This window comes from Scyliorhinus torazame, chromosome 15 (genome assembly GCF_047496885.1).
Source record: "Scyliorhinus torazame isolate Kashiwa2021f chromosome 15, sScyTor2.1, whole genome shotgun sequence".
Lineage (NCBI taxonomy): Eukaryota > Metazoa > Chordata > Chondrichthyes > Carcharhiniformes > Scyliorhinidae > Scyliorhinus > Scyliorhinus torazame.
Window position 1 is genome coordinate 92,871,685 of NC_092721.1, and position 25,538 is coordinate 92,897,222.

General features: G+C 48.8%; 1 protein-coding gene across 1 annotated transcript in view; it reads right to left on the bottom strand.

Moving 5' to 3' along the window:
* LOC140391417 (centrosomal protein of 63 kDa-like) overlaps nt 1–25,538 on the bottom strand; it is a 112,832-nt gene that overhangs the window by 79,526 nt on the left and 7,768 nt on the right. Inside the window, exon 3 of the mRNA XM_072475950.1 lies at nt 3,866–4,071. Coding sequence (XP_072332051.1) covers nt 3,866–4,071 — 206 coding nt within the window. The remainder of the gene's footprint in view (nt 1–3,865; nt 4,072–25,538) is intronic.

Genomic DNA, 25,538 nt, shown 5'->3' on the forward strand with positions numbered 1-25,538 from the left:
ATGGCTAAGCGGTTGGTGCGGAACACGCATTTCTCCTTATTGTATATGAGGTTAAGGAATTTGGCGGTATGGAGGAATTTTTGGAGGTTTGCGTCATGGTCCTGCTGATCGTGGCCGCAGATGGTGACATTATCCAGGTACGGGAAGGTGGCCCGCAGCCCGTACTGGTCAACCATTCGGGCCATCTCTCGCTGGAAGACCGAGACCCCATTGGTGACGCCGAAGGGAACTCTGAGGAAGTGATAGAGGCGGCCATCTGCTTCGAATACAGTGTATTGGCGGTCCTCCGGGCGGATGGGGAGCTGGTGGAAGGCAGATTTCAAGTCAACTATGGAGAAGACTCAATACTGCGCAATCTGATTGACCATGTCAGATATGCGTGGGAGGGGGTACGCGTCGAGCTGCATGTACCGGTTGATGGTCTGGCTGTAGTCAATGACCATCCTTCTCCCCAGTCTTCACTACTACTACTTGAGCTCTCCAGGGACTGTTGCTGGCCTCAATGATCCCCTCCCGCAGAAGCCGTTGGACCTCCGACCTGATGAAGGTCCTGTCCTGGGCACTGTACCGTCTGCTCCTAGTGGCGACGGGTTTGCAGTCCGGGGTGAGGTTCGCAAACAGTGAAGGTGGGTCGACCTTAAGGGTCATGAGGCCGCAGATGTTGAGGGGGGTAGGGGTCCTCCGAATTTCAAAGTAAGGCTTTGGCGATGGCATTGAAAATCCAGGCCGAGCAACAGGGCAGCGCAGAGGTGGGGGAGGACGTAGAGCCGGAAGTTGCTGAACTCTACGCCCTGGACGGTGAGGGTCGCGATATAGTACCCCCGGATTTCAATGGAATGGGATCCGGAGGCCAGGGAGATTTTCTGGGTGACTGGGTGTACCGGGAGGGAGCAGCGCCTTACTGTAGCGGGGTGGATGAAACTCTCTCTGCTCCCGGAGTCAATGAGGCAGGTCATCTCGTGCCCATTGATCTTCACCGTCGTCGTAGCGGTCGGGAGGTTGCGGGACCGAGACTGATCCAGGGTGATGGAGGCGAGCTGCGGAAGATGCTGGGAGGTCCCGGCATGGTCAGCAGTGGCGGAGGTAGCAGTAGGCAGCGAACGGCGAACGGCCAGACAAGCAGGGGTCCTGAGATGCGGTCCAAAATGGTGCCGAAGATGGCGGCACCCACGGGGCGCACATGGCGGGCGGCATCAAAGATGGCGGTGCCCACGGGCCACACGTGGCTTGCGGTGGGGAAGATGGCGGCGCCCCTGGATCGCACGCTGGGCCTGGAAACAGTGGCAACTGACCAAGCCTGGCAAACAGAAACGAAGTGTCCTTTCTTCCCACAACCATTGCAGGTCGTGCTCCTCATCGGCAGCGCTGCCTTGGGTGTTTGCTTTGTCCGCAAAAATAACACTTGGGGCCCCCTGAGTTGGCTGGCTGCCGCGCGGTGCAGGCTTGCAGTGAGCTGGAATCGGCAACTGGTGGGGCCCACGATGCCCACGAGGGTGCCGCGTGGTCGGGGTGTAGGACTCCAGGTTACTGGAGGCCACTTCTAATGAATTAGCAAGCTGCCTAGTCTCCGCAAGATCGCGCGTACCCCCTTCCAATAGTCGCTGGCAGACTTGCGTAGACTTCATGCCCGTGGCATAAGCGTCTCTAATTAATAGTTTGGTGTGTTGGACTGCCGAAACTGCCTGGCGGTCACAGTTTCTATCGAAGATCTGTAGGGCCCGCAAGAAATCATCCAGAGTCTCCCCGGGGAGTTGCTGTCTTGTGGCCAGGCGGTGCCTGGCGTACACTTGATTCACCGGTTCAACGTAATGTCCCTTTAGGAGCTTCATCGCTTCTGAGTAGGTGGGCGCATCCCGGATGAGGGGGAAAATTTCAGGGCTCACCCGTGAGTAGAGGACTTGGAGCTTCTGTGGGTCCGAGGGTTCTTCAGTGGCTGCTCTGAGGTAGCCTACGAAGCTGGCTAGCCAGTGGTCGAAGGTAGACATGGGGTTGGCTGCGTGAGGGCTCAGCTGCAGGAGATCAGGCTTGATTAGGAGACCCATCTTTTAAAATCTTGTGCAATAAATTGATGTACCGTCAATTACCACGAGATGAGAATGGTGAAACAATCGAAGGCTTTATTGCACAAGATGTTGTGCCTCCCGCAGCTGGAACCAGAGTGGAAGCAGCGCAGGAGAGCATACACTTTTATACACCACCTGATGGGAGGAGCCAGCAGGCAGGGATTTACCATCGTACCTGTAATATACGGGCAATGCCGTAATACATACAATATATCACTAGTGGTGTTTACCACAGTGGGGTGGTGAGGGTGGTGTGGGGGTTGGGTTGACACACGTATCACGGGGAAAGGCAACTCAGCAGGGGCTCACTTCCTTGCCTGCGGCCGACCTCCAACCCGGCGACCTCCCTTTCCTTCGGGCCGCCAACCACGTCCAGGGCAGTCTGTTCTGCCACACTGAGAGGCCACAGGACCGGCGGTCCCTCTCCAGTTTTCTCCCGCTCTCAGCGGTTATGAGCGGACTTCTCCTGGGGGGAGGGGGGAAAACAGAAAACAACAGTGTTAGACAGTCCGGCAGATGCAGCTCAGGGGTGGGTAGCTGGTGGCCTCAGTGACCTGGGTACCTGACCATGCCAGCCGGTATGGGTCTGCCATGTGGTGCAGGGTGGGGGTTCGGGCACTTTCCGGGTGTGGGGGAGGCGGGTTACGGTTGTGTTGGACGTGGGTTAGTGCTGCCTACTCACCCTGGCAGCCCTGAGGAGGCCGTGCAGTTGTTCCCAACACTGCTGGCCGGTCCGGATGGTGTTGCTCACAGCGCCGACCACCTTTGCCACCTGCGCTCAGGCACGGGGAACGGCAGTGGCTGACAGCCTCCTTCCCGGACAGGGTACAGGGTCATCCGCCTCCCCTTCACAGTGTCCAGGAGGATCTACAGGTTGGCATCAGTGAATCTTGGCACTGCTGTCCTCGCTGCCAAGTTGTTGGCTGGGATGGTGTGCATTGTGAGTGAAGCGTGTATATGCGGCTGCAGCTTGTCAGTCTCCTGAGTGTCAATTTTGGACCCGGCGAATCCGGCACCGTTTCTCCTTGGATCAATTGTGTTCCACGTGGCACTGGTGCTAGCCACTTAACAGTAGCTGAATCGGTCCAGGTGCAACGCCAGTTTTGCTGACGTAGAAGTCCACAAATCCTGCGCTGGTGTCAACACTTAGTCTCAGGAAAGGAGAATTCTGCTGAATGTGTCTAGATCTCCTCTACATTGGGGAGGCCAAATGCAGACCGTGTGACCACTTTGGGGAATACCTCTGATCAGTCCACAAGTGTCACCCTGAGCTTTTAAATGCCTGTCATTTTAATTCTTCACCTTAACCCCACTCTGACTTTTCTTAATCTTAGAATGGTAACAGCACAGGAGGAAGTTACTCATCCTAACGTGTCGGTGCTGGCTCTTTGCAAAATCAACTCATCTGGTCATACTCCCCAGCCTTTCTTCATAGCCCTGTAATTTCTTTCTGCGGATAATTATCTAAATTCCTTATCCTAACCCCATATCGCGTGAATTTGTTTTCCTCATGTTGTATTTCACCATAGAATAGTATCCCCTAGTTCTTTCTGTGAATGACAAATACTCTTCCACATTTAAGGTCAAAACAATGTGAAATGTTTCTGCATTTCCCAAATAAGACCACCAATAAGAAATCACTCTTGTCACTAGGTAAATTTCTGCTACAGTGAGCATTGCAAAATGCAAAAAAGTAATTTTGTTGATGAACAAGAGAACATGTCAGCTTCAGTGTCAGAAAGTAAATTGAGTTCTCAAAGATTCAGCACTCCATAATAAAACCATAGAAACATCCACATTACCTGTCTTCATGTCCCTTCATCTCTGCCACAACCTGTTGTGTATGGCGAAGAGCTGCCTCATACTTTTCCTGGCTAGCCTTGGAAGAAATTTCCAGCTCTGCCCTTAGTTTAACCAAGTCCTTCTGTAATTGTTTATTATCATACGCCAATTTATTGACAGAGGCCACGTAAGCATTCTGCAACTCCTTCACTTGATTATCTTCTATCTGCAAAGAGAGGAATAAATGCACTGAAATACCATTAACTATACTCTAGAAGAATGCTCAGGCAATAATTGGAAAAAAAGCAATCTATTATCTTTCTCTGTAAAGTTTCAAGTGGCAATTTACCATAAAAAATGTGAAGGAAATAACTACATTCATATCAGCCAGATCACTAAAACAAACACTCAGCTTGTGTATTCATAAAATCAATTACTTAAATTTAGAAAATGTAAAAGTTATGAACAATCAAAGCTATAAAATAACATAAGGCAAAGTGCAGTTCATGGACTAGAAACACAACATTATTGAGCAATAACATGGCACTTCAAATTAGCAATCTATCGAGTCAACCTCTTCAAGTAGTTTCAGAGATGCAAGGTTAGGCTTTGCTTTACGACCCTCACAGAATCCCTACAGTGTAGAAGGAGGCCATTCGGCACATCGAGTCTATACCAACCCTCTAAAAGGTCTATACCAACCCTCTAAAACCCTACCTAGGCCCACTCTCGTTCCGCAACCCCACCTAACATTTTGGATATTAAGGGGCAATTGAGCATGGCCAGTCCAGCTAACCTGCGCATCTTTGGACTGTGGGAAGAAAGCGGAGCACCCAGAGGAAACCCATGCAGACACGGGGAGAAAGTGCAAACTCCACACAGTCATCCAGGGTCGGAATTGAACCTGGGTCCCTGGCGCTGTGACGCAGCGGTGCTAACCACTTTGCCACCGTGGCACCCCAAACAAGTGATTGTTCACCAGATCAGAGACAGGCAGAGCTGGAATGGGCAGGTTGCCACTCTCACACACACACACACACACACACACCTCTTTGCAATTTTCTTGGGATGGACCCATCTGGGCAATGTATGCATGTGCACATATGGGAGGTTTTATGTTTATTCTATGCATAAGAGGTAAACATAACCTCCACTGCTATTTGCACTGGATGAACACTAGGGACATACAATTCATATCTGTAGCACTGCGAAACAGAGCTACAGAAGGCACCCTCCTGTGGCTGCTAATTCCCACAATAGCCAAGTTGACAATACAGGGAAATCTATTGTCAACTTGTCGGACTACATCCTTCAACCAGACGAAATGGAAGTCCTCAGCAGAGGGCTCAATTTCTGCACCACAACCAACATGGACCCCATCAGTCTCGCGGCAGACACGGAGGAATTCATCAGGCGAATGAGGCTCCGGGAGTTCTTCCACAGACCACAAGAGGCCGACAGCGAACCCAATAAGACAACCAATGACCCGGAACAGCAGACCGCAAGATCTGCGGTGCGGCAACCGAAGAGGAAAGAGTCGAATTTGACTCCTCCGGAAGGCCGCTGCCCTAGACTGGACATGTATGCTCAAGCCGCCAGGAGTCGCATCAATGCCAGATTCTTCAGTCGCATTCACAAGACATCCCCGAATGTCACCCAAGCACAACGCAACGCCATCCGCGCTCTCTAGACCAACCGCAACATCGTCATCAAACCAGCAGACAAAGGAGGGGCCACCATCATATTGACCAGAACGGACTACTGCAAGGATGTGTACCAACAACTCAACAACCAGGAACACTACAGACAGTTACCTGCAGATCCGCCCAAGGAACACACCCTCCAACTCAACAGACTGATCAAGACCTTGGATACAGACCTTCATAGCACCCTACGTGCGCTCATCCCACGTACTCCCCGCGTTGGAGATCTCTAATGCCTCCCAAAAATACAGGAGCAGGAAATGGGACCCTGTGTGAGAACCTCTCTGGCTACATCAAGGGCATCTTGAAACCCTTCGTACAAGGAATGCCCAGCTATCGCGATACGATGGACTTCTTACAGAAACTCAGCACCCATGGACCAGTTCAACCAGGAACATTCCTCGTCACAATGGACGTCTTGGCACTGTACACCAGCATCCCCCATAATGACGGTATTGCTGCAACAGCCTCAGTATGCAACACTGACAACTGCCAATCTCCAGACGCAATCCTGCAACTCATCCGCTTCATTCTGGAACATAACGTCTTCACCTTCGACAACAAGTTCTTCATCCAGACGCACGGAACAGCCATGGGGACCAAATTCACACCTCTATATGCCAACATCTTCATGCACAAGTTTGAACAGGACCTCCTCACCGCACAGGACCTTCAACCGACGTTATACACCAGATACATCGATTACATTTTTTTCCTTTGAACCCACGGCGAAGAATCACTGGAACGACTACACGATGACATCAATAAGTTCCATCCCTCCATAAGACTCAACATGGACTACTCTCCAAAATCGGTTGCATTCTTGTACACACTCATCTCCATCAAGGACGGTCACCTCAGCACTTCGCTTTACCGCAAGCCCACAGTTTTTTTTTAAAATAATATTTTATTGAAAATTTTTGGTCAACCAACACAGTACATTGTGCATCCTTTACACAACATTGTAACAATACAGATAATAATGACCTTTTAAAATTTAAACAAAAACAACAACAAATAAATAAATATTAAATAACAAAAAATAAAAACTAGCCCTAATTGGCAACTGCCTTGTCTCAGGCCACCCACCCCCCCATCCCCCCCCATCCCTCCCCCCCCCCCCCCCCCCAAGTCCTGGGCCGCTGCTGCTGCCTTCTTTGTTCTCCCCTATCTATCTTTCCGCAAGATATTCGACGAACGGTTGCCACCGCCTAGTAAACCCTTGAGCCGACCCCCTTAGGACGAACTTAATCCGCTCTAACTTTATGAACCCCGCCATATCATTTATCCAGGTCTCCACCCCCGGGGGCTTGGCTTCTTTCCACATTAGCAATATTCTGCGCCGGGCTACTAGGGATGCAAAGGCCAAAACATCGGCCTCTTTCGCCTCCTGCACTCCCGGCTCTTGTGCAACCCCAAATATAGCCAACCCCCAGCTTGGTTCGACCCGGACTCCTACTACTTTCGAAAGCACCTTTGTCACCCCCATCCAAAACCCCTGTAGTGCCGGGCATGACCAAAACATATGGGTATGATTCGCTGGGCTTCTCGAGCACTTCGCACACCTATCCTCCACCCCCAAAAATTTACTGATCCGTGTTCCAGTCATATGTGCCCTGTGTAATACCTTAAACTGAATCAGGCTTAGCCTGGCGCACGAGGACGACGAGTTTACCCTGTTTAGGGCATCTGCCCACATCCCCTCCTCAATCTCCTCCCCTAGCACTTCTTCCCATTTCCCTTTTAGTTCGTCCATCATAGTCTCCCCTTCGTCTCTCATTTCCCTATATATATCCGACACCTTACCGTCCCCCACCCATTTCTTTGAGATGACTCTGTCCTGCACCTCTTGTGTCGGGGGCTGCGGGAATTCCCTCACCTGTTGCCTCGCAAAAGCCCTCAATTGCATGTACCTGAATGCATTCCCTTGGGGCAACCCATATTTCTCGGTCAGCGCTCCCAGACTCGCAAACTTCCCATCCACAAATAGATCTTTCAATTGCGTTATACCTGCTCTTTGCCACATTCCATATCCCCCATCCATTCCCCCCGGGGCAAACCTATGGTTGTTTCTTATCGGGGACCCCCCCAGTGCTCCGGTCTTTCCCCTATGTCGTCTCCACTGTCCCCAAATCTTCAGTGTAGCTACCACCACCGGACTCGTGGTATAGTTCCTTGGTGAGAACGGCAATGGGGCTGTCACCATAGCCTGCAGGCTGGTCCCCCTACAGGACGCCCTCTCTAATCTCTTCCACGCCGCTCCTTCCTCCTCTCCCATCCACTTACTCACCATTGAAATATTAGCGGCCCAATAAGACTCACTTAGGCTCAGTAGTGCCAGCCCCCCCCTATCCCTACTACGCTGTAAGAATCCCTTCCTCACTCTCGGAGTCTTCCCGGCCCAAACAAAACCCATGATACTCTTTTCTATCCTTTTGAAAAAAGCCTTCGTGATCACCACCGGGAGACACTGAAACACAAAGAGGAATCTCGGGAGGACCACCATCTTAACCGCCTGCACCCTCCCTGCCATTGACAATGCTACCATATCCCATCTCTTGAAATCTTCCTCCATCTGTTCCACCAACCGCGTCAAATTTAGCCTGTGCAATGTGCCCCAATTCTTAGCTATCTGGATCCCCAGGTAACGAAAGTCTCTTGTTACCTTCCTCAACGGTAGGTCTTCTATTTCTCTACTCTGCTCCCCTGGATGCACCACAAACAGCTCACTCTTCCCCATGTTCAATTTATACCCTGAAAAATCCCCAAACTCCCCAAGTATCCGCATTATTTCTGGCATCCCCTCCGCTGGATCCGCCACATATAGTAGCAGATCATCCGCATATAAAGATACCCGGTGTTCTTCTCCTCCCCTAAGTATTCCCCTCCATCCCTTGGAACCTCTCAGCGCTATCGCCAGGGGCTCAATCGCCAGTGCAAACAGTAATGGGGACAGAGGACATCCCTGCCTTGTCCCTCTATGGAGCCGAAAATATGCCGATCCCCGTCCATTCGTGACCACACTCGCCACTGGGGCCCTATACAACAGCTGCACCCATCTAACATACCCCTCCACCGAACCCAAATCTCCTCAACACCTCCCACAGATAATCCCACTCCACTCTATCAAATGCTTTCTCGGCATCCGTCGCCACTACTATCTCCGTTTCACCCTCTGGTGGGGCCATCATCATTACCCCTAGCAACCTCCGTATGTTCGTGTTCAACTGTCTCCCCTTCACAAACCCAGTTTGGTCCTCATGAACCACCCCCGGGACACATTCCTCTATTCTCATTGCCATTACCTTGGCCAATACCTTGGCATCTACATTGAGGAGGGAGATTGGTCTGTAGGACCCGCATTGTAGCGGATCCTTTTCCTTCTTTAAAAGAAGCGATATCGTTGCTTCTGACCCTTTCCTTTGTTGCCCCTTTCCTTTGCCTCGTTAAAGGTCCTCGTCAGTAGCGGGGCGAGCAAGTCCAAATATTTTCTGTAAAATTCAACTGGGAATCCGTCCGGTCCCGGGGCCTTTCCCGTCTGCATGTTCCTAATTCCTTTCACCACTTCTTCTACCGTGATCTGTGCTCCCAATCCCATCCTTTCCTGCTCTTCCACCTTGGGAATTTCCAGCCGATCCAAAAACTCCATCATTCTCTCCCTCCCATCCGGGGGTTGAGCTTCATACAATTTTTTATAAAATGTCTTAAACACTTCATTCACTCTCTCTGCTCCCCGCTCCGTCTCTCCATCTTCGTCTCTCACCCCCCCTATTTCCCTCGCTGCTCCCCTTTTCCTCAATTGGTGTGCCAGCAATCTGCTCGCCTTCTCTCCATATTCATACTGTACACCCTGTGCCTTCCTCCATTGTGCCTCTGCAGTGCCTGTGGTCAGCAAGTCAAATTCCACATGCAGCCTTTGCCTTTCCCTATACAGTCCCTCCTCCGGTGCTTCCGCATACTGTCTGTCCACCCTCAAAAGTTCTTGCAACAACCGCTCCCGTTCCTTACTCTCCTGCTTCCCTTTATGTGTCCTTATTGATATCAGCTCCCCCCTAACCACCGCCTTCAACGCCTCCCAGACCACTCCCACCTGAACCTCCCCATTATCATTGAGTTCCAAGTACTTTTCAATGCATCCCCTCACCCTTAAGCACACCCCCTCATCCGCCATTAGTCCCATGTCCATTCTCCAGGGTGGACGCCCTCTTGTTTCCTCCCCTATCTCCAAGTCTACCCAGTGTGGGGCATGATCCGAAATGGCTATAGCCGTATATTCCGTTCCCCTCACCCTCGGGATCAATGCCCTACCCAACACAAAAAAGTCTATGCGTGAATAGACTTTATGGACATAGGAGAAAAACGAGAACTCCTTACTCCTAGGTCTACTGAATCTCCACGGGTCCACCCCTCCCATCTGCTCCATAAAATCCTTAAGCACCTTGGCTGCTGCCGGCCTCCTACCAGTCCTGGACTTCGACCTATCCAGCCTTGGTTCCAACACCGTGTTAAAGTCTCCCCCCATTATCAGCTTTCCGGTCTCTAGGTCTGGGATGCGTCCTAGCATTCGCCTCATAAAATTGGCATCGTCCCAATTCGGGGCATACACGTTTACCAACACCACCATCTCTCCCTGTAATTTGCCACTCACCATCACGTATCTGCCCCCGTTATCCGCCACTATAGTCTTTGCCTCGAACATTACCCGCTTCCCCACTAATATAGCCACCCCCCTGTTTTTCGCATCCAGCCCCGAATGGAACACCTGCCCTACCCATCCTTTGCGCAACCTAACCTGATCTATCAGTTTCAGGTGCGTTTCCTGTAACATGACCACATCTGCTTTAAGTTTCTTAAGGTGTGCGAGTACTCGTGCCCTCTTTATCGGCCCGTTAAGCCCCTCACGTTCCACGTGATCAGCCGAGTTGGGGGGCTTCCCACCCCCCCCCCCTTGCCGGTTAGCCATCATCTTTTTCCAGCTTCTCGCCCAGTTCCCACGCAGCTGTATTTCTCCCAGACGGTGCCCCCCCGCCCATCCTTTCCCGTACCCACTCCCCCCTTTCCCCAGCAGCAGCAACCCAGTAATTCCCCCCTCCCCCCCCCCCCCCCCCCCCGCTAGACCCCCCGCTCGCAAGCCCACAGTTAACCTCATGATGCTCCACCTCTCCAGCTTCCACCCCAAACATATTAAAGAAGCCATCCCCTATGGACAAGCCCTTCGTATCCACAGGATCTCCTCAGACAAGGAGGAGCGTAACAGACATCTACAGATGCTGACAAATGCCCCTGTATGAATGGGATATGGCGCTAGACTTATCGGTTGACAGTTCCAACGTGTCACAGCAAAACACCGCACCAACCTGCTCAGAAGACAAACACGGGACACAATCGACAGAGTACCCGTCGTCATCCAGTACTTCCCTGGAGCGGAGAAACTACAACATTTTCTTTGCAGCCTTCAACACGTCATCGATGAAGACAAACATCTTGCCAAGGTCATCCCCACACCCCCACTACTTGCCTTCAAACAACCGCGCAACTTCAAACAAGCCATTGTTTGCAGCAAACCACGACACCACACAACCCTGCCATGGCAATCTCTGCAAGACGTGCCAGATCATCGACATGAGTACCACCATTACATGTGAGAACACCACCCACCAGGTACGCGGTACATACTCGTGCGACTCGTCCAACGTTGTCTACCTCTTACGCTGCAGGAAAGGATGTCCTGAAGTGTGGTACATTGGCGAGACCATGCAGAGCTGCGACAACGGATGAACGGACATCGTGCGACAATCACCAGACAGGAATGTTCCCTTCCAGTCGGGGAACACTTCAGCAGTCAAGGGCATTCAGCGTCTGATTTTCGGGTAAGCGTTCTCCAAGGCGGCTTTCAGGACGCACGACAATGCAGACTCGCCGAGCAGAAACTTATAGCCAAGTTCCGCACACATGGGTACGGCCTCAAACGGGACCTTGGATTCATGCCGTATTACATTCACCCCCGACCATCTGGCTTGGGCTTGTGAAATCCTACCAACTGTCCTGGCTTGAGACAATTCACAACTCTTTAACCTGGGATTACCTGTAGCCACCTAAATTGGCCAACTCCCGATTTAAAATGGCGAACGGCAAATGCTGATGGGAAAGTCAGCCAACAAGACAGAAACCGGCAGTTCAAAAAGTTTTGTTTTGTTTCAGGTAACCCTTAGGTTGCCAACCACATGCTATTTACACCCTGAAACATTTGGATGGTAAACCGCACAGTCTGCGAGATGGCTCGCACTGGTTCATTATCTGAAAGTGTGTCTTGTCCTAAAATACGGTTTTTGGAAAAAATAAATAAAAAAAAGGGAGTCACACATAGTGACCAATTATAAAGGGAGTAATTGGCACTAAAGGACAGACAGGCTATCATACGAGATGTTAAACCAAGATAGTTACAGACACTATGCTTGATTCCACAGAACTCCAGAAGCTCCAGGACCGGAGAAGAGAAGAGAAGAGAAGAGAAGTGAAAGACGAACAGCCATGAGGATTTCCTTCGCTTGGTTCATCATCACAATGGACATTTGGTTGTGCGCGAACACGAACCCCATGACCTCAAGCCCCCCAGCTGTTAATGTTTCACTTCCCCACAGTACCCAGAGCCCAGTCACCAGCGACACCGCACCATCTTGGTGTGACAGGTTCATAACCTGGTATTCCCTGTCCTACATGATAGAATCCTTGTTGGTATTGGCGATACTCTGCTGCACCGTGCAGACTATGCGTCGAAGAAAATGGAGAAGGAGAGCCTACCGCGCTCGCACCCCGGTATATAGGATCAGATCCCCTATTTTCGGATACGACCAGACCCCCGACCCCCGCGATATATAATAAAGAGCATTCGTTTGCGTTTTTGTTGTAAATAAAGAAATGTTCAGAATTGTTCATGAGCAATTGTATGATCCTGAGCTTGACTGCCAAGCCAGGAAACGTGTGTATAAACTGCTATGATTTTGTTTGTGTGGTAGAGGAAGTTAGAGTGATGAAAGGTTTAAGTGAGTGTAGTGTATTAAGAATAGTTAGAGGTTCCCATTTTTTTTGTTTTGTAATGCATGTCCCTGTTTGACATAGTGCCCCTTAGAATTGTCAGTTAAAAATGTATTTGCATAGTTATGGTCAGTGTAGAGGCCATGAAGGAAGTGCTCACCAGGTCAGGGAATGGAAAGCAACGTAGTTATGTGATCCTTCACGCTTCGCGTTAGGATCCCAAGGAGGAAGCGTAGCCACCTAAATTGGCCAACTCCCGATTTAAAATGGCGAACGGCAAAGGCTGATGGGAAAGTCAGCCAACAAGACAGAAACCGGCAGGTGCAGGTTTACTGTGTATTAAAACCCTGCAAAAGGCCAGACAACATCGATACCAGCGATCATCACCATAACAATGTAGCAGCCATCTGCATACTGATGAGCAATCCCCGGGAACAATAAGTAACATTTGGGACACACAAAGCAAAGCCAGACTCCCCAGCGCCAGCAGGAGCCAACACAAAGGAGGTGAACGGGCACCTCAAGACCGCCCATCGATCAGGGAACCGCTCCAGTATTGGAGAAATCGAACCAAGCGATTGGGACAAAGTCCAATCACTTGGGACCAGGTACAGGGTCCGCCCCGAAAGGCGGGAAGCCCCTGGGGACTCTAAGAGTTAAGCCCCAAGTTCAAATCGCTCTCTTCAACTCTTCGTCCTGCCCGGGTCACCCAGCAACACGAACCAACATTGACCGTGACCGGTGCAGTGACCACCGAACGAAGTAAGTCTTAATTCACCGCTCGCTACGAGATAGGCGCTCCTAGCTACCAATCCGTACCAACTTCGAATCCCGCAGACTCAGAACCTGAACGAAAGGCCATTTGTTCCCCTGACCTGGTGGGCCAGTCCGAAGTTAAGTATAGGCCTGTGAGTTATAGAAGTAGCTTAGACATAGAATTTGTGCATGAGTAGCGATTACTGTGTATAATAAATGTGCTTTGATTTGAATCTTACTGATCGGTGTATTGGGTTATTGATCATTACTCGGACTTGAACCTCGTGGCGGTATCATAAAGATACCTGGCGACTCGAGAGCAAAGGTAATAAAACAGAGCAACTGAACCAAGGAGAAAGTTAGCAACATACCCCTCTCTCGTGTTCTGCATAAAGACTTAATTCCCTGCAAATACTCGCATTCAAAGTATCGTCTTGCATCTTTGACTTTGTCTATATATATATGTTTCTGGAACTTACCTCTTCATTCACCTGAAGAAGCCTGTTGGACTTTAACCTGGTGTTGTAAGACTTCTTAGATAGAATTTACAGTGCAGAAGGATGCCATTTCACCCATCGAGTCTACACCGGCCCCTGATAGAGCCCTAAGCCCACACTTCCACCCTATACCCGAAACCCAGTAACCCCACCTCCCTTTTTTTGACACTACGGGGCAATTTAGCATGGCCAATCCACCTAATCTGCATATCTTTGTACTGTGGGAGGAAACCAGAGCACCCGGAGGAAACCCACGCAGACATTAGGAGAACTTGCAGATTCCGCACAGTGACAAAGGCCGAGAATCGAACCCAGGTCCCTGGCACAGTGAAGCAACAGTGCCAACCACTGTGCTACCATGCAGCCCTGTCCCCTGATGGTTTGTGGATGGGGGGGGGGGGGGGGTGTTGTGATGTTGTGATTCTGTGCAATCATTACCCAGAAGTTAGAAGAGGTTTTTATTCTTCTAATGTTTTCTGGGCAATTATTGGTGTCACCCAGTCACATTGAAATCACATATTTTGGATGATTCCCAGTGCAGTGCAATTACGCAGGGGAAGACGGCAATTCCGGAAAATTGCAAATCTTAAGTGGCAATGTTTGAAGGGGATTCCACAGCACATCTCCAACACTACACTCCATAGCTCCGATGTTACGCCCCACAGTCTTTTAAATCCCTTCCACTGAAATGGTGAGTGGCAGTCAATATTCACCTGGAAATTTATTTGCATTTTTTAGTAACTTCTCGGACATTTTGTCTCCGTCTCTCTGGGAACCACAAGCAGAAGTCACTTAACTTTCCAGTTACTAATTTGAGAGAGCACAGAGTCCATTATTCCATGTTGCTCCCTTTTTAAAATGCAAAGTCTACTACCCAATTATTTTTATGGATATGATGCGACAATGAACTTGCATGCCACTCACAAAAGATGGTTCATGTCCTAGTAAGGCAGTCACCCAACTTTAGAGGTACTTTTGAATGTTATTGCAAAGGAAGAGATTTTGAGCCCTTAGGGCTCCCACTAGGGTCATTCCCTGGGTCATGCTCAGGCAATGCCAGCCTGGCAATCAAATCGTATGTGGCACTCTGAGGTACCTCACCACATTTATCATTATTTTTGTTTTTATTCGTTCATGGGACATGGGCATCGCAGGATGTGTGAGCATTTATCGTCCATCTCTAATTGCCCTTGAGGGGGTAGTTAAGAGTCTACCAGCACGGTAGCACAGTGGTTAGCACAATTGCTTCACACTCCAGGGTCCCAGGTTCGATTCCCTTCTTGGGCCACTGTCTGTGTGGAGTCTGCAAGTTCTCCCCGTGTGTGCGTGGGTTTCCTCCGGGTGCTCCGGTTTCCTCCCACAGTCCAACGATTTGCAGGTTAGGTGGATTGGCGATGATAAATTATCCTTAGTGTCCAAAAAAGGTTTGGTGCGGTTGCTGGGTTGTGGGGAGAGGTTGGAGGCATGGGCTTAAGTGGGGTGCTCTTTCCTAAGAGCCAGTGCAGACTCAATGGGCCAAATGGCCTCCTTCTGCACTGTAAATTCTATTATCCTATGATACCACATTGCTGTGGGTCTTGAGTTACATGTCGGCCAGACCAGGTAAGGACGATGGATTTCCTTTCCTAAAGGACATTAGTGAATCAGATGTTTTTTTACGACAATTGACAATGGTTTCATGGCCATTCTTAGATGTTTTAATTCCAAACTTTTATTGAATTCAAATTTTACCATCTGCAGTAGCAGGATTTGTACCTGGGTCCCCAGTGCATTACTCTGGGTCTCTGGTTTATTAGTCCAGTGACAATGCCAGGATGCCACCATCTCCCCAGGAGGTTGCAGGTCATATTTACAATATTCATTTCATGTCAGACATACATCCCAAGGATTTATACACACTATGGTGGGAGGGCCCTAGTCAATGGACTTTCCCAAATGAGTCTTTGCAGCAGCTACCCTAAGTTTTACAGCATCTCTCAGCATGTAGTCCTGGACTTTGGAATGTGCCAGTTTGCAACAATTAGTCATCGACAGCTCTTTGCATTGGAAGAGCAGTAAGTCTCATGCAGGCCAAAGAGCCTGTTTATCTCGATTTATGTCCTTGGAAAAGCCTATCGGGCAGATAGTTCAGAGTTTATGGAGCTACTCAAGGTAAACCTTGACAAAAAACACGGGGTGGGATTCTCCGTCCCGTCGTACCCATTTCCTGGTGCGGCGCACCCCCGCCGGCAGTGGGATCCTCCATCCTGGCAGCCGGGTTTCCCATTGTGGGCATCCCCATGCCGTCAGGAAATCCACAGGTGTGAGTGCGTTGCCGGCGAAGCAGAGGATTCCACCGACGGAGAATCCAGCCCACTATCTTTTTCCAGACCTTCTTTGCAAAGACACATTCCAGAAGGAGGTGGACAATGGTTTCTTCATCACTACAGCCCCTTTGAGAGAAACATGGAAGGGCAGTGAAACTCCCCCTAGGAGGATCTGACGGGGAGAACCCTTCACACACTAGTCAAGTTACGTCTTGGTGCTTATGTGAACTTTCTGGCAATGATGATAGTCTGCTCAGGGAACCATTCTCTATTTTCTGCAAGGCCTCAAGGATATTATTTGTGGGCAAGTGTTTGATGGGCTTGTGGCCAAAGGTTCTTTTCTGCGCAAACTTTTCCAAGAGGGACAGATGGTGTGACATTGTTCAAATGATTGAAGCATTCTACAGAATGCGGCCAGATCTATCTTTTGCAACATTGGGGACAGATGGAATCTCAGCACATGGTGACACTTGGTGTTTACATCCTGTGAGTCAACGCAGAGCTTGATGCATAGAATCATAAAATTTACATTGCTGAAGGAGGCCATTCAGCCCATCAAGTCTGCACCGGCCCTTGGAAAGAGAACCCTACTCTAGTCCATGCCTCCACCCTATCCCCATAACACAGTAACTCCACTTAACCTTGGTTTATTTGGACACTGAGGGTAATTTAGCATGGCCAATCCACCTAACCTGCACATCTTTGGACTGTGGGAAGAAACCGGAGCACCCGGAGGAAACCCACGCAGACACAGGGAGAACGTGCAGACTCCTCACAGACAGTGACCCAAGCTGGGAATCGAACCTGGGATCCTGGAGCTGTGAAGCAACTGTGCTAATCACTGTGCTACTGTGTTGCCCACCAAGAAGAGCTTGATGCAGCCGCACACAAAGGTGGCCATCAAAATGAGGACTTCATTGAGCAGGTTTTTTCCTCTTTTGTCTAGAGATTTGTACATTGTGTCCCTGTAGACAGGCCTGATGATGAAGGGGAAAAGGATTTCTGAAGAACATGGCCTTACATGTATCATGGTTTAGTTAAGCTCTAGATGCCAGTTCAAACTGGTTGCAGATACTCATCTATCAATTGACAGTGGATCTGAGCAGAAGACAGTGGGGTTGTCCATGCATGAAGAGATTTTAGTCTGTCTGGAATGTCATTCGTTTGTGCCTTTATCCTTCCTGTTGGGCTTGGCAAAAAGTTTTGATACAGCACATGAAAATGAAAGAGAAGAGAGGGCATCCCTGCTTAACTCCAGATTTGATTGCAGCTTTTCCAATTACCACCCACTGACCGAAAGTGCATTATGTGCAGTTTGTGTAGAGCAGCCGAGATCCATTTGTGGATTCCCTCCCCAAACCCCATTTTGGAGAGCACATTCATCACGTAGGTGTGTGATATTCTGCCAAAGGACAATTCCTGGTCCAAGGTGATGAGACAGGTGCCCAAGATCTTATTCTGCACTAGGTTGATCAAATCCCTGAATAGCACAAGGCTACGAGATCTTCCTGGCAGCTATAGTGCAGGTCTGATCATTGTGGTTCACCAACTCCATGGCAGGCTTGACCTGATTAGCAATAACCTTGGAGAAAATTTATATAACGTATTGAAAGGAGCTGCCAATTTCTGAATTTCGTCTTCTTCTCCTTCCATTTGTAGATAAGGTTAATGATGCCTTTCCTCATGGATTCTAACATGCTGCCAGCCAGAAACATACCGTTGCCTGGTAAAACGTCGCTTCCAGGAATCATACTCATTTCGAAGGACCTAACAGCTTTTGCCAGCTCATCCAGAGTTCGTGGTTTGTCCATCTTTCACCCATGCTATCAACTAAGGTACCCATGATAGAGGACTGTGGGCCGTGCTCTTTGCAGTCTTTAAGTCACAGAGCCTGGTATAAAATGGTTTGCTGATCCTTAGTATGTCAGGCTGTGACAAAGTTAATGAGCAGTCCTCTTCCTCAGGCTGCTAATCACAGAGCTCTCTGTGCCTCTGTCGGAAGAAGAAATGTGAGCAAGTCCCATCCTGCCCCATGGAGCAGACTCTGGATTGGAAGGTGGTCCTTGAGGTTGCTCAGCTAACAGTGAGTCCTGCTGGTTCTTCACCTCTTGGAGGTCTTCCTTAACATTGACACCCATCGACTGCAACAGGAGCAGATTTGTATATTTTTAAAAAATATTTTATTGGAGGTATTTTCAAATATATTCAGAACTGAAACAAGCAAACAATAACAATAACATGCACAATTACCACTATTCCCCCGTACCACCTCTTCAACCATCACCTTTTACACCCAGCTTGCCCACAAAGCCCAAACAAAACACAAAGAACCTGCCCCACCCGACGTGTTAACATCCCTTAAAGAAGTCAATGTACAGCTTCCACAAGAGAACTTATCCTCCTCCCCCTTATGGCGAACTTGATTTTTTTCTAGGCAGAGAAACTCTGCCAAGTTGCTAACACACATCGCTGCTTTCAGCAGCTCCACGTCCAGCCTCTTTCACCATCTGCACTCCCAGATCCTCCGACACTCCAAATAATGCCACCCACGGGCTCGGCGCCACCTCCACTTCAGATTTTCGACATTATGTTTGCAAACTCATTCCAAAGCCAATCTAACTTTGGACATCCCCAAAACATATGCACATGGTTCGCCGAGCTCCCTGCACACAGCCCACAGTTATCTTCCACCCCTGGAAAACATTGACTCATCCTAGACCCCGTCATATGAGCCCGATGCAACACTTTAAACTGTATGAGACTCAGTCTTGCACATGACGAAGACGTGTTTATCCTCCGCAGCACCTCCCTCCACACTCCGGCTTGCATCGCCTCTCCCAACTCCTTCCACCGGACCTCCGCCACTGGAGCACTCTCCCTCTCCATCAGCTCTCCATATATGTCTGACTCCTTGCTCTCGGCTTTCACATCCGCGGACAGAAGCTTGTCCTGTAGGGCTGGAGGCGGCAGCTGCGGGAATTAACCCAACTCTTTCCTCAAGATGTCCCTCGCCTGCAGGTACCTGAACCCAGTCCCCTTCAGCAACAAGTACACCTCCTCAAGCGCCTCCAATTCTGCAAACTTAACCGCACAAACAGGTCCTGAAAATACTCTATCCTCAACTGCCCCCACCACCGAAACCTCACATCCATCCCAGTCAGAACAAACCTGTGGTTGCCAAAAATCAGCACCCACAGGGACAGGCCTTCCATCTTACAATGCTGATCCCACATCCTCAACGACAGTGTTGTTCAAAATCTTTGCCCGGGACCTATTTTTACCAACCGCCCATTCTTCAGGACCCACGCTGGATGACATTTGAGACCCATATCGGCTGACCTTCGTGACCCACCATATTATCTTACCTTTAATGCACGAGATGAGTCTGTTTGGTCTTCACGATCTCACTCTAATCAGGTTCACAGGAGGAGAAATCGATATGCATGTCGAGTGCAGAGTTCAACCTGTTACTTTGTGCTGTTTTCATCTTTGTGAGGATGAAAATCCAACCTCGCACATGCAGGCCATTGTGAAGGGCAAACGCAACAACATGGTTGTTTTACTCAGCTCTCGTTACTCCTCAGAGTCTCTACTCCAGAATGCTGACAGCCTCATGGACTTGTGGCCTGTTTTAATGTGCTGCCATAGCTGAGATGCAGAAGTTCAGTTTCTTCATTTGGAGTCAGCTGCAAGTTAATAATTGATTTTGGGGTCTCAAACTCAAAGGGATTTTTCACCCACCTGTTCTCTCTCAAGATCTGAAACATCTCCTCTGGAAAGTAGCGACAAAACTGTTGACCAGCGTAGCCAGATGCAACTGAATACGTCTTACCAGTCCATTGACAGTTCCCTTACTAACGCTATTTTCTTCAATGTGTCGAAGCAGTGTGGGAAACATGTAGTAATTTTGGCTTTGCACTTGCAATTGCAAAACTTTCAATGACTTTTGGAAAGTTTTGATTTCTTTACAGTGGCAAAATCAATCAGCATCCTTCCCTTGCAATTTGAGGTTCAATTCATTTAGAATTGAAAAGATGTCTGCAAGGTAAGACCTAGTTAACATCCAAGTTTTATCATCAAATGAATCAGCCAGAGGAGGCAATTTCTCGAGGAGGAATGCATGGATTTGATACATCAGTTTGTAAATTCTGACTAGCACCAGACCCCTAGACAGCCAAAGTTCTTCTGTGTAGAACAATAGATGTGTGTGCTCGGCCCCCATATCGAATGCAGAGCGTTTAATGAAACACACAAAATTCACAATTCCTTTCAACACCACTTCAAGATCAGATGGAATTCCTTTCAATGCCAATGCCTCACAGTGAATAAAACAATGATTACAAACAATGTCCTGACCAGCTGCCTCCTTAATCCTTATTATATCTCCGCTGTTTTCCCCAGAAATGTTGGCTGCTCCATCGCTTGTGATTCCTCTGCAATGAACCCAGTCAAGCCTGCACTTTCCAACCATATAACTATTCAATGCTTCAAAAATCAATGTGCCAGTCGTATGTATTGGTAATGTCAGGTAGCACAGCAAATTCTCAACAAATTCATTGTGCCAAACATACCTCATGTAAACTAGCAAGGTTGCACAATCTGAAACATCTGTATTTTCATCCAGTTGTATTGAGAACTCTTGTGCTGATTTAAAACGAGAAATAAGCTGGGCTTCCAAATTCTCAGCAAATCCCAAATTCGGTGAGCCACTGTGTTATCACTAACTGGGATACATTTCACTTTTTCAGTAAACCTTGTTATGGGCCAGGGTTTAGAGAACCCCAAAGTGTATCATGGAGTTCACCTGACCCACAACTTTTAATAGATTGTGGTATGGGGAGCACACGGCCCACTCTACAGGTGTGGTACAGCAGAAATCGAAAAGTATTTTTTAAAGCAAAACAATGTTTATTCTATGAACTCAAGTTAACCTTTTTAAAACATACAGTGAACATCTTAACAACCATTAATTCAAATACAACCCCCAAAGACTACAACACTAAGTAATCCTTTAAGCTTTCCTTTTAACATCCATAAGACTTAAAACAAAACCATTAACAGAAGCACCTCAGGTTTAACTTCACTACTGAGAACAGTTACCGCGTTGAAATCAACAAATGGACATTCATATGGTTGCAGAGATTGCAGCTTCTCCAAAACTAAAATGAAACCAAACCCACCCTGCAGCAAAAAGCCTAAAGCGAAAGTAAAATGCTGACAGACAGCCCAGCTCCGCCCACTTTCTGACAGCACTGCAGTAATAAACACCCATTTCTTAAAGGTACTCTCAAATGACAACCTCTCATCCAGGGCCGTACAAACTATGTCTATTGCTGCAGGGAGAATTAATCTCTCTACTATAATGTGGGGCATTTTCTCTTTAGCTTCATGGTAAGCTACCACGTAAGAGGCTAATTGTACTTTGTCATTCAATGTAACATTTCTGCTGAGGATTTCAGCTGACGATTTAAGTTCTCGCTGCATCCATTAAAAAAAATCAAGAGGTTTGTACTCAAACTCCCCATGCTTTGTCTTCAAGTGTCTTTGAAGGTATGAGGGTTTTAAACTTTCATTTGCCAGTACTTCTGGATATAACACACATGACTTTGCAACCTGATTTGCATTGGCACAATTAATAAAGCAATACCTTAAAACATTATCTTTACATTGCATTGTGCCTGATTTCAGTTTCTTCTGGCTGTTCACCAGAGTCTCTGGAGCTCACACCAGCACTGCTTTGTCCTGCTGTGGATTCTCCTGAGCCACTCTCTCCAGCAGGTTTAGTTGTGAGATCCTGGCCTGTTTGTGTCTCTTGCCCTCTTTTCCTTATTACAAAATGATCCATTTTAAATGATCAATCCTGTTGCTTGCTTGCTGCTAACAAAATGGAGGAATCGCAATCGCGCCCAGAGCACGGGATGTCAGTGTTTGGGGCGCGTGATCTGCCCTCTGCTGTCGCTTCAGGCACGGAGACTGTTTCGAATTTTTAAAAAAGCGTACTGACATCAGGAGGAGGCGGTCTTTCCCCCTGGACTCCGGGCCCACACACTGATGAGCGGGCATGCATGCGCTACACGGCCGGCATTCTGAAAGCCACTCGCTGCTGTCATTTTTATAAGCAGGTCACCGCTGGCATTTTTAAAAGCCGGCTGAGGCCATTGGGCATTAATTCCCGCGATCGAATACGCATTGACACATGCCCGCGCGACCCTCCCGACACCCGCCCGTGACCCACCCGCAGGTCTCGAGACTAACTTTGAAAATGACTGCTCAACGCCAAACCACCACTGGGCCCGTGGAATACCTGCCCGGTGAGAATGGAAGAGGTGCCAACAAAAGCACCCTCAGACTGGTCCCTTTACACGAAGCCTCCTCCATCCGTCCCCACACCGATCTAAGAGGATGGTTCCCTTGCTCTCCGTCTTCAAGGTCACTTTGACCTGATGTTTGCTGGTCCAAATCCAGAAGGGTCTTTGACCTTAGTGGTGCTCCAAGCCACTTCAACATGCATGGCATTGCCCTCTGCCAAGCTGAAGCCAGACTCCTTCATATTCCATGACAATCACTGGCCTGTCTAACAGGCCAACTAATGCAACTGGCACATTGGTGTGCATACTCATCAGTGTTCTCCTGCATTCTGCCCATTAAAGGTCCTGATCTGAGGCCTCTGCAGCTGTATTCATTCACAATATTGCCCTCCATAAAGTTGGCACAAAAAACGTCCTTGCACCCTTAACGCGATTGCAGCCACTCTCCTGAATGGTGTTTTGACGCATGCAGTGCCAGTATATGAACTGATAGTTTTAAATGTCAGATCAAGTCAAGGGGCCTCTTCTTCTATGCTGAGTTGTTTCTCTTTCTCCCTCTTCTGGGTTGCAATGGGAGGAAGTAGTTCTTGTCTCTTTGAAAACAAGAAATTAGAATCGGGGATGTTGGGGTGAGGAATGTTGGGGTGGGGTGGAAAGCACAAATCCCATGTTGACAGCGATATATGGCTTTCTCATCATGCAAGATAGCAGGATGAGGGTGAGATGGCAGCTGAGGAGGGTCATAAGGTAGGGACATACTTCTATCCTTAAAGGTCTGATAATTCAGAGCCCGGATATCACAGACTCTGTCACTGCTGGTTCTGTATTGCATAATGTTGTCCCTTCTGTAGGAATCAGGAGATGCAGGACACATTGTCACCAACTGGTTCTAGTCTGCCCCTTCTATAGTGTCATTTTGTCGTGCAAGAGATAGCTAAGAATGCCATGTTATTACATAGCTCTGTGTTTGGATGATACAACTTCCACAGACTAGATGGATGGATATGACGGCGAGAAATGGGTGTGATTATTAGGTGTTTGAGGGTCACATGGGATATTTGGATGCTAGGTATGAGTCCTGAGATCCCATGAGAGGTTAATGGAGCAGTAGATAGGAGATGTTATGTCAAGATGCATTCATGCACTTGATCACACATGCAAGGTTGTTAAACCCTGTTTGGCACTGCTGTTAGATCCTCTTGGTCAGATGTTGCAAATTGACCTCACTGGCCACCTGCTCCTAATCCCCTCTGATGGTGATCCTTGAAGGTCTCCCTGGCCACCTCAGAACCATGGTAGTTCTCTTGTCTATCTCTACCACTGTCATCAGCACATTGGTGGTCCTGGAGTCCTTTCTCTGCTCTGGTATTCCATTATCTTAGGTTACAATTGCAACAATGGTTCTTAGCAGCAGCCTCTTATAATACAGTGCATCTTTCCTTTTTGAAGGCCAGACTGCCTTTTTTTTGAACAAACATTTTATTAAGGCATTTATGGTTTTATAACTAAAGATACAAATACAAATGAAAACATAATTCAGTGCATAACACCCATAACAATATCTCATTGTTCCCGCCTAAGCTAAACCAAACTAACCTAACTCCCCCGCCCCCCTTACTCCATAACGCCCCCCCCCCCCCACCGCCAATTATTGAAACTGCTAACAGGCTGCCACCTCCGAACGAACCCCAACACTGATCCTCTCAGGGCGAACTTAATTTTCTCAAGCCTGAGAAACCCAGCCATGTCGCTAACACATACACCCCGATTTTGAGGGCTCCTAGTCCCTCCACGCTAATAAGATCGGTCTCCGGGCTACCAAGGAGTCAAAGGCCAAAACGTCAGCCTCTCTCGCCCCTGGACTCCTGGGTCTTCCGATACTCCAAAAATCGCCACCTCTGGACTCGGTGCCACCTTCGATTTTAGCACCGTGGACATGACATCCGCAAATCCCTGCCAGAATCCCCAAAGCTTTGGACATGCCCAAAACATGTGGACATGGCTTGCGGGCCCACCTGCACACCTCACACACCTGTCCTCCACCCCCAAAACACTGCTCATCTGGGCCACCGTCATTTGTGCCCGGTGAACCACCTTGAATTGTATCAGGCTGAGCCTGGCACATGATGAGGATGTGTTGATTCTGCTCAGAGGATCCTCCCACAGACCCGCCTCGAACTCCTTTCCCAACTCATCTTCACATTTACGCTTTACCTCCCCTGTCTTGGTTCCCTCCCACTCTATGAGCTCTTTATAAATATCCGAGACCTTCCCTTCCGCCACTCCCGTTCCAGAGACTACCTTGTCCTGTATTCCCTGTGGCGGTAGAAGCGGAAAGGTCGGAACCTGCCTTCGCAGAAAATCCCTCACCTGCAGATAACAAAATCCATTCCCTCCCGGCAATTCAAACTCCTCTTCCAGATCCTCCAAACAGGGTAAGCTCCCATCAACAAATAGATCCCCCAGCCTCTCAATCCCTGCTCTCTGTCAACTCCGAAACCCCTCATTCAACCTCCCCAGGACAAACCGGTGATTACCACAAATTGGAGCCCACACCGATGCTCCCTCCACTCCCATATGCTTCCGCCACTGTCCCCAAACTCTCAGAGCCGCCACCACTACCGGGCTTGTGGAGTATCGGTCCAGCGAAAACGGCAGAGGAACCATTAACAATGTCCCCAAACTTGTGCTCTTACATGAGGCCGCCTCTACCTGCTCCCACACCGACCCCTCCCCCACGAGTCACTTCCTGATCGTGGCTACATTTGCCACCCAATAATAGTTCCGAAAGTTCGGTAGGGGCCAACCATCTCACCCTCGGCCCCGCTCCAGCAGCACTTTCCTTACTCGCAGGGTTTTACCCACCCACACAAACCCAGAGATCACTGCATTGACCCGCTTAAAAAAGGCCTTTGGGATAAAAATAGGGAGACACTGAAAAACAAACAAAAATTTCAGGAGAACCGTCATCTTTACCATCTGTACCCTCCCTGCCAGTGACTACGGGAACATGTCCCACCTCCGAAAGTCCGCCTTCATTTAATCAACAAACCGGGCCAGATTTAATTGATGTAACTTCTCCCATCCC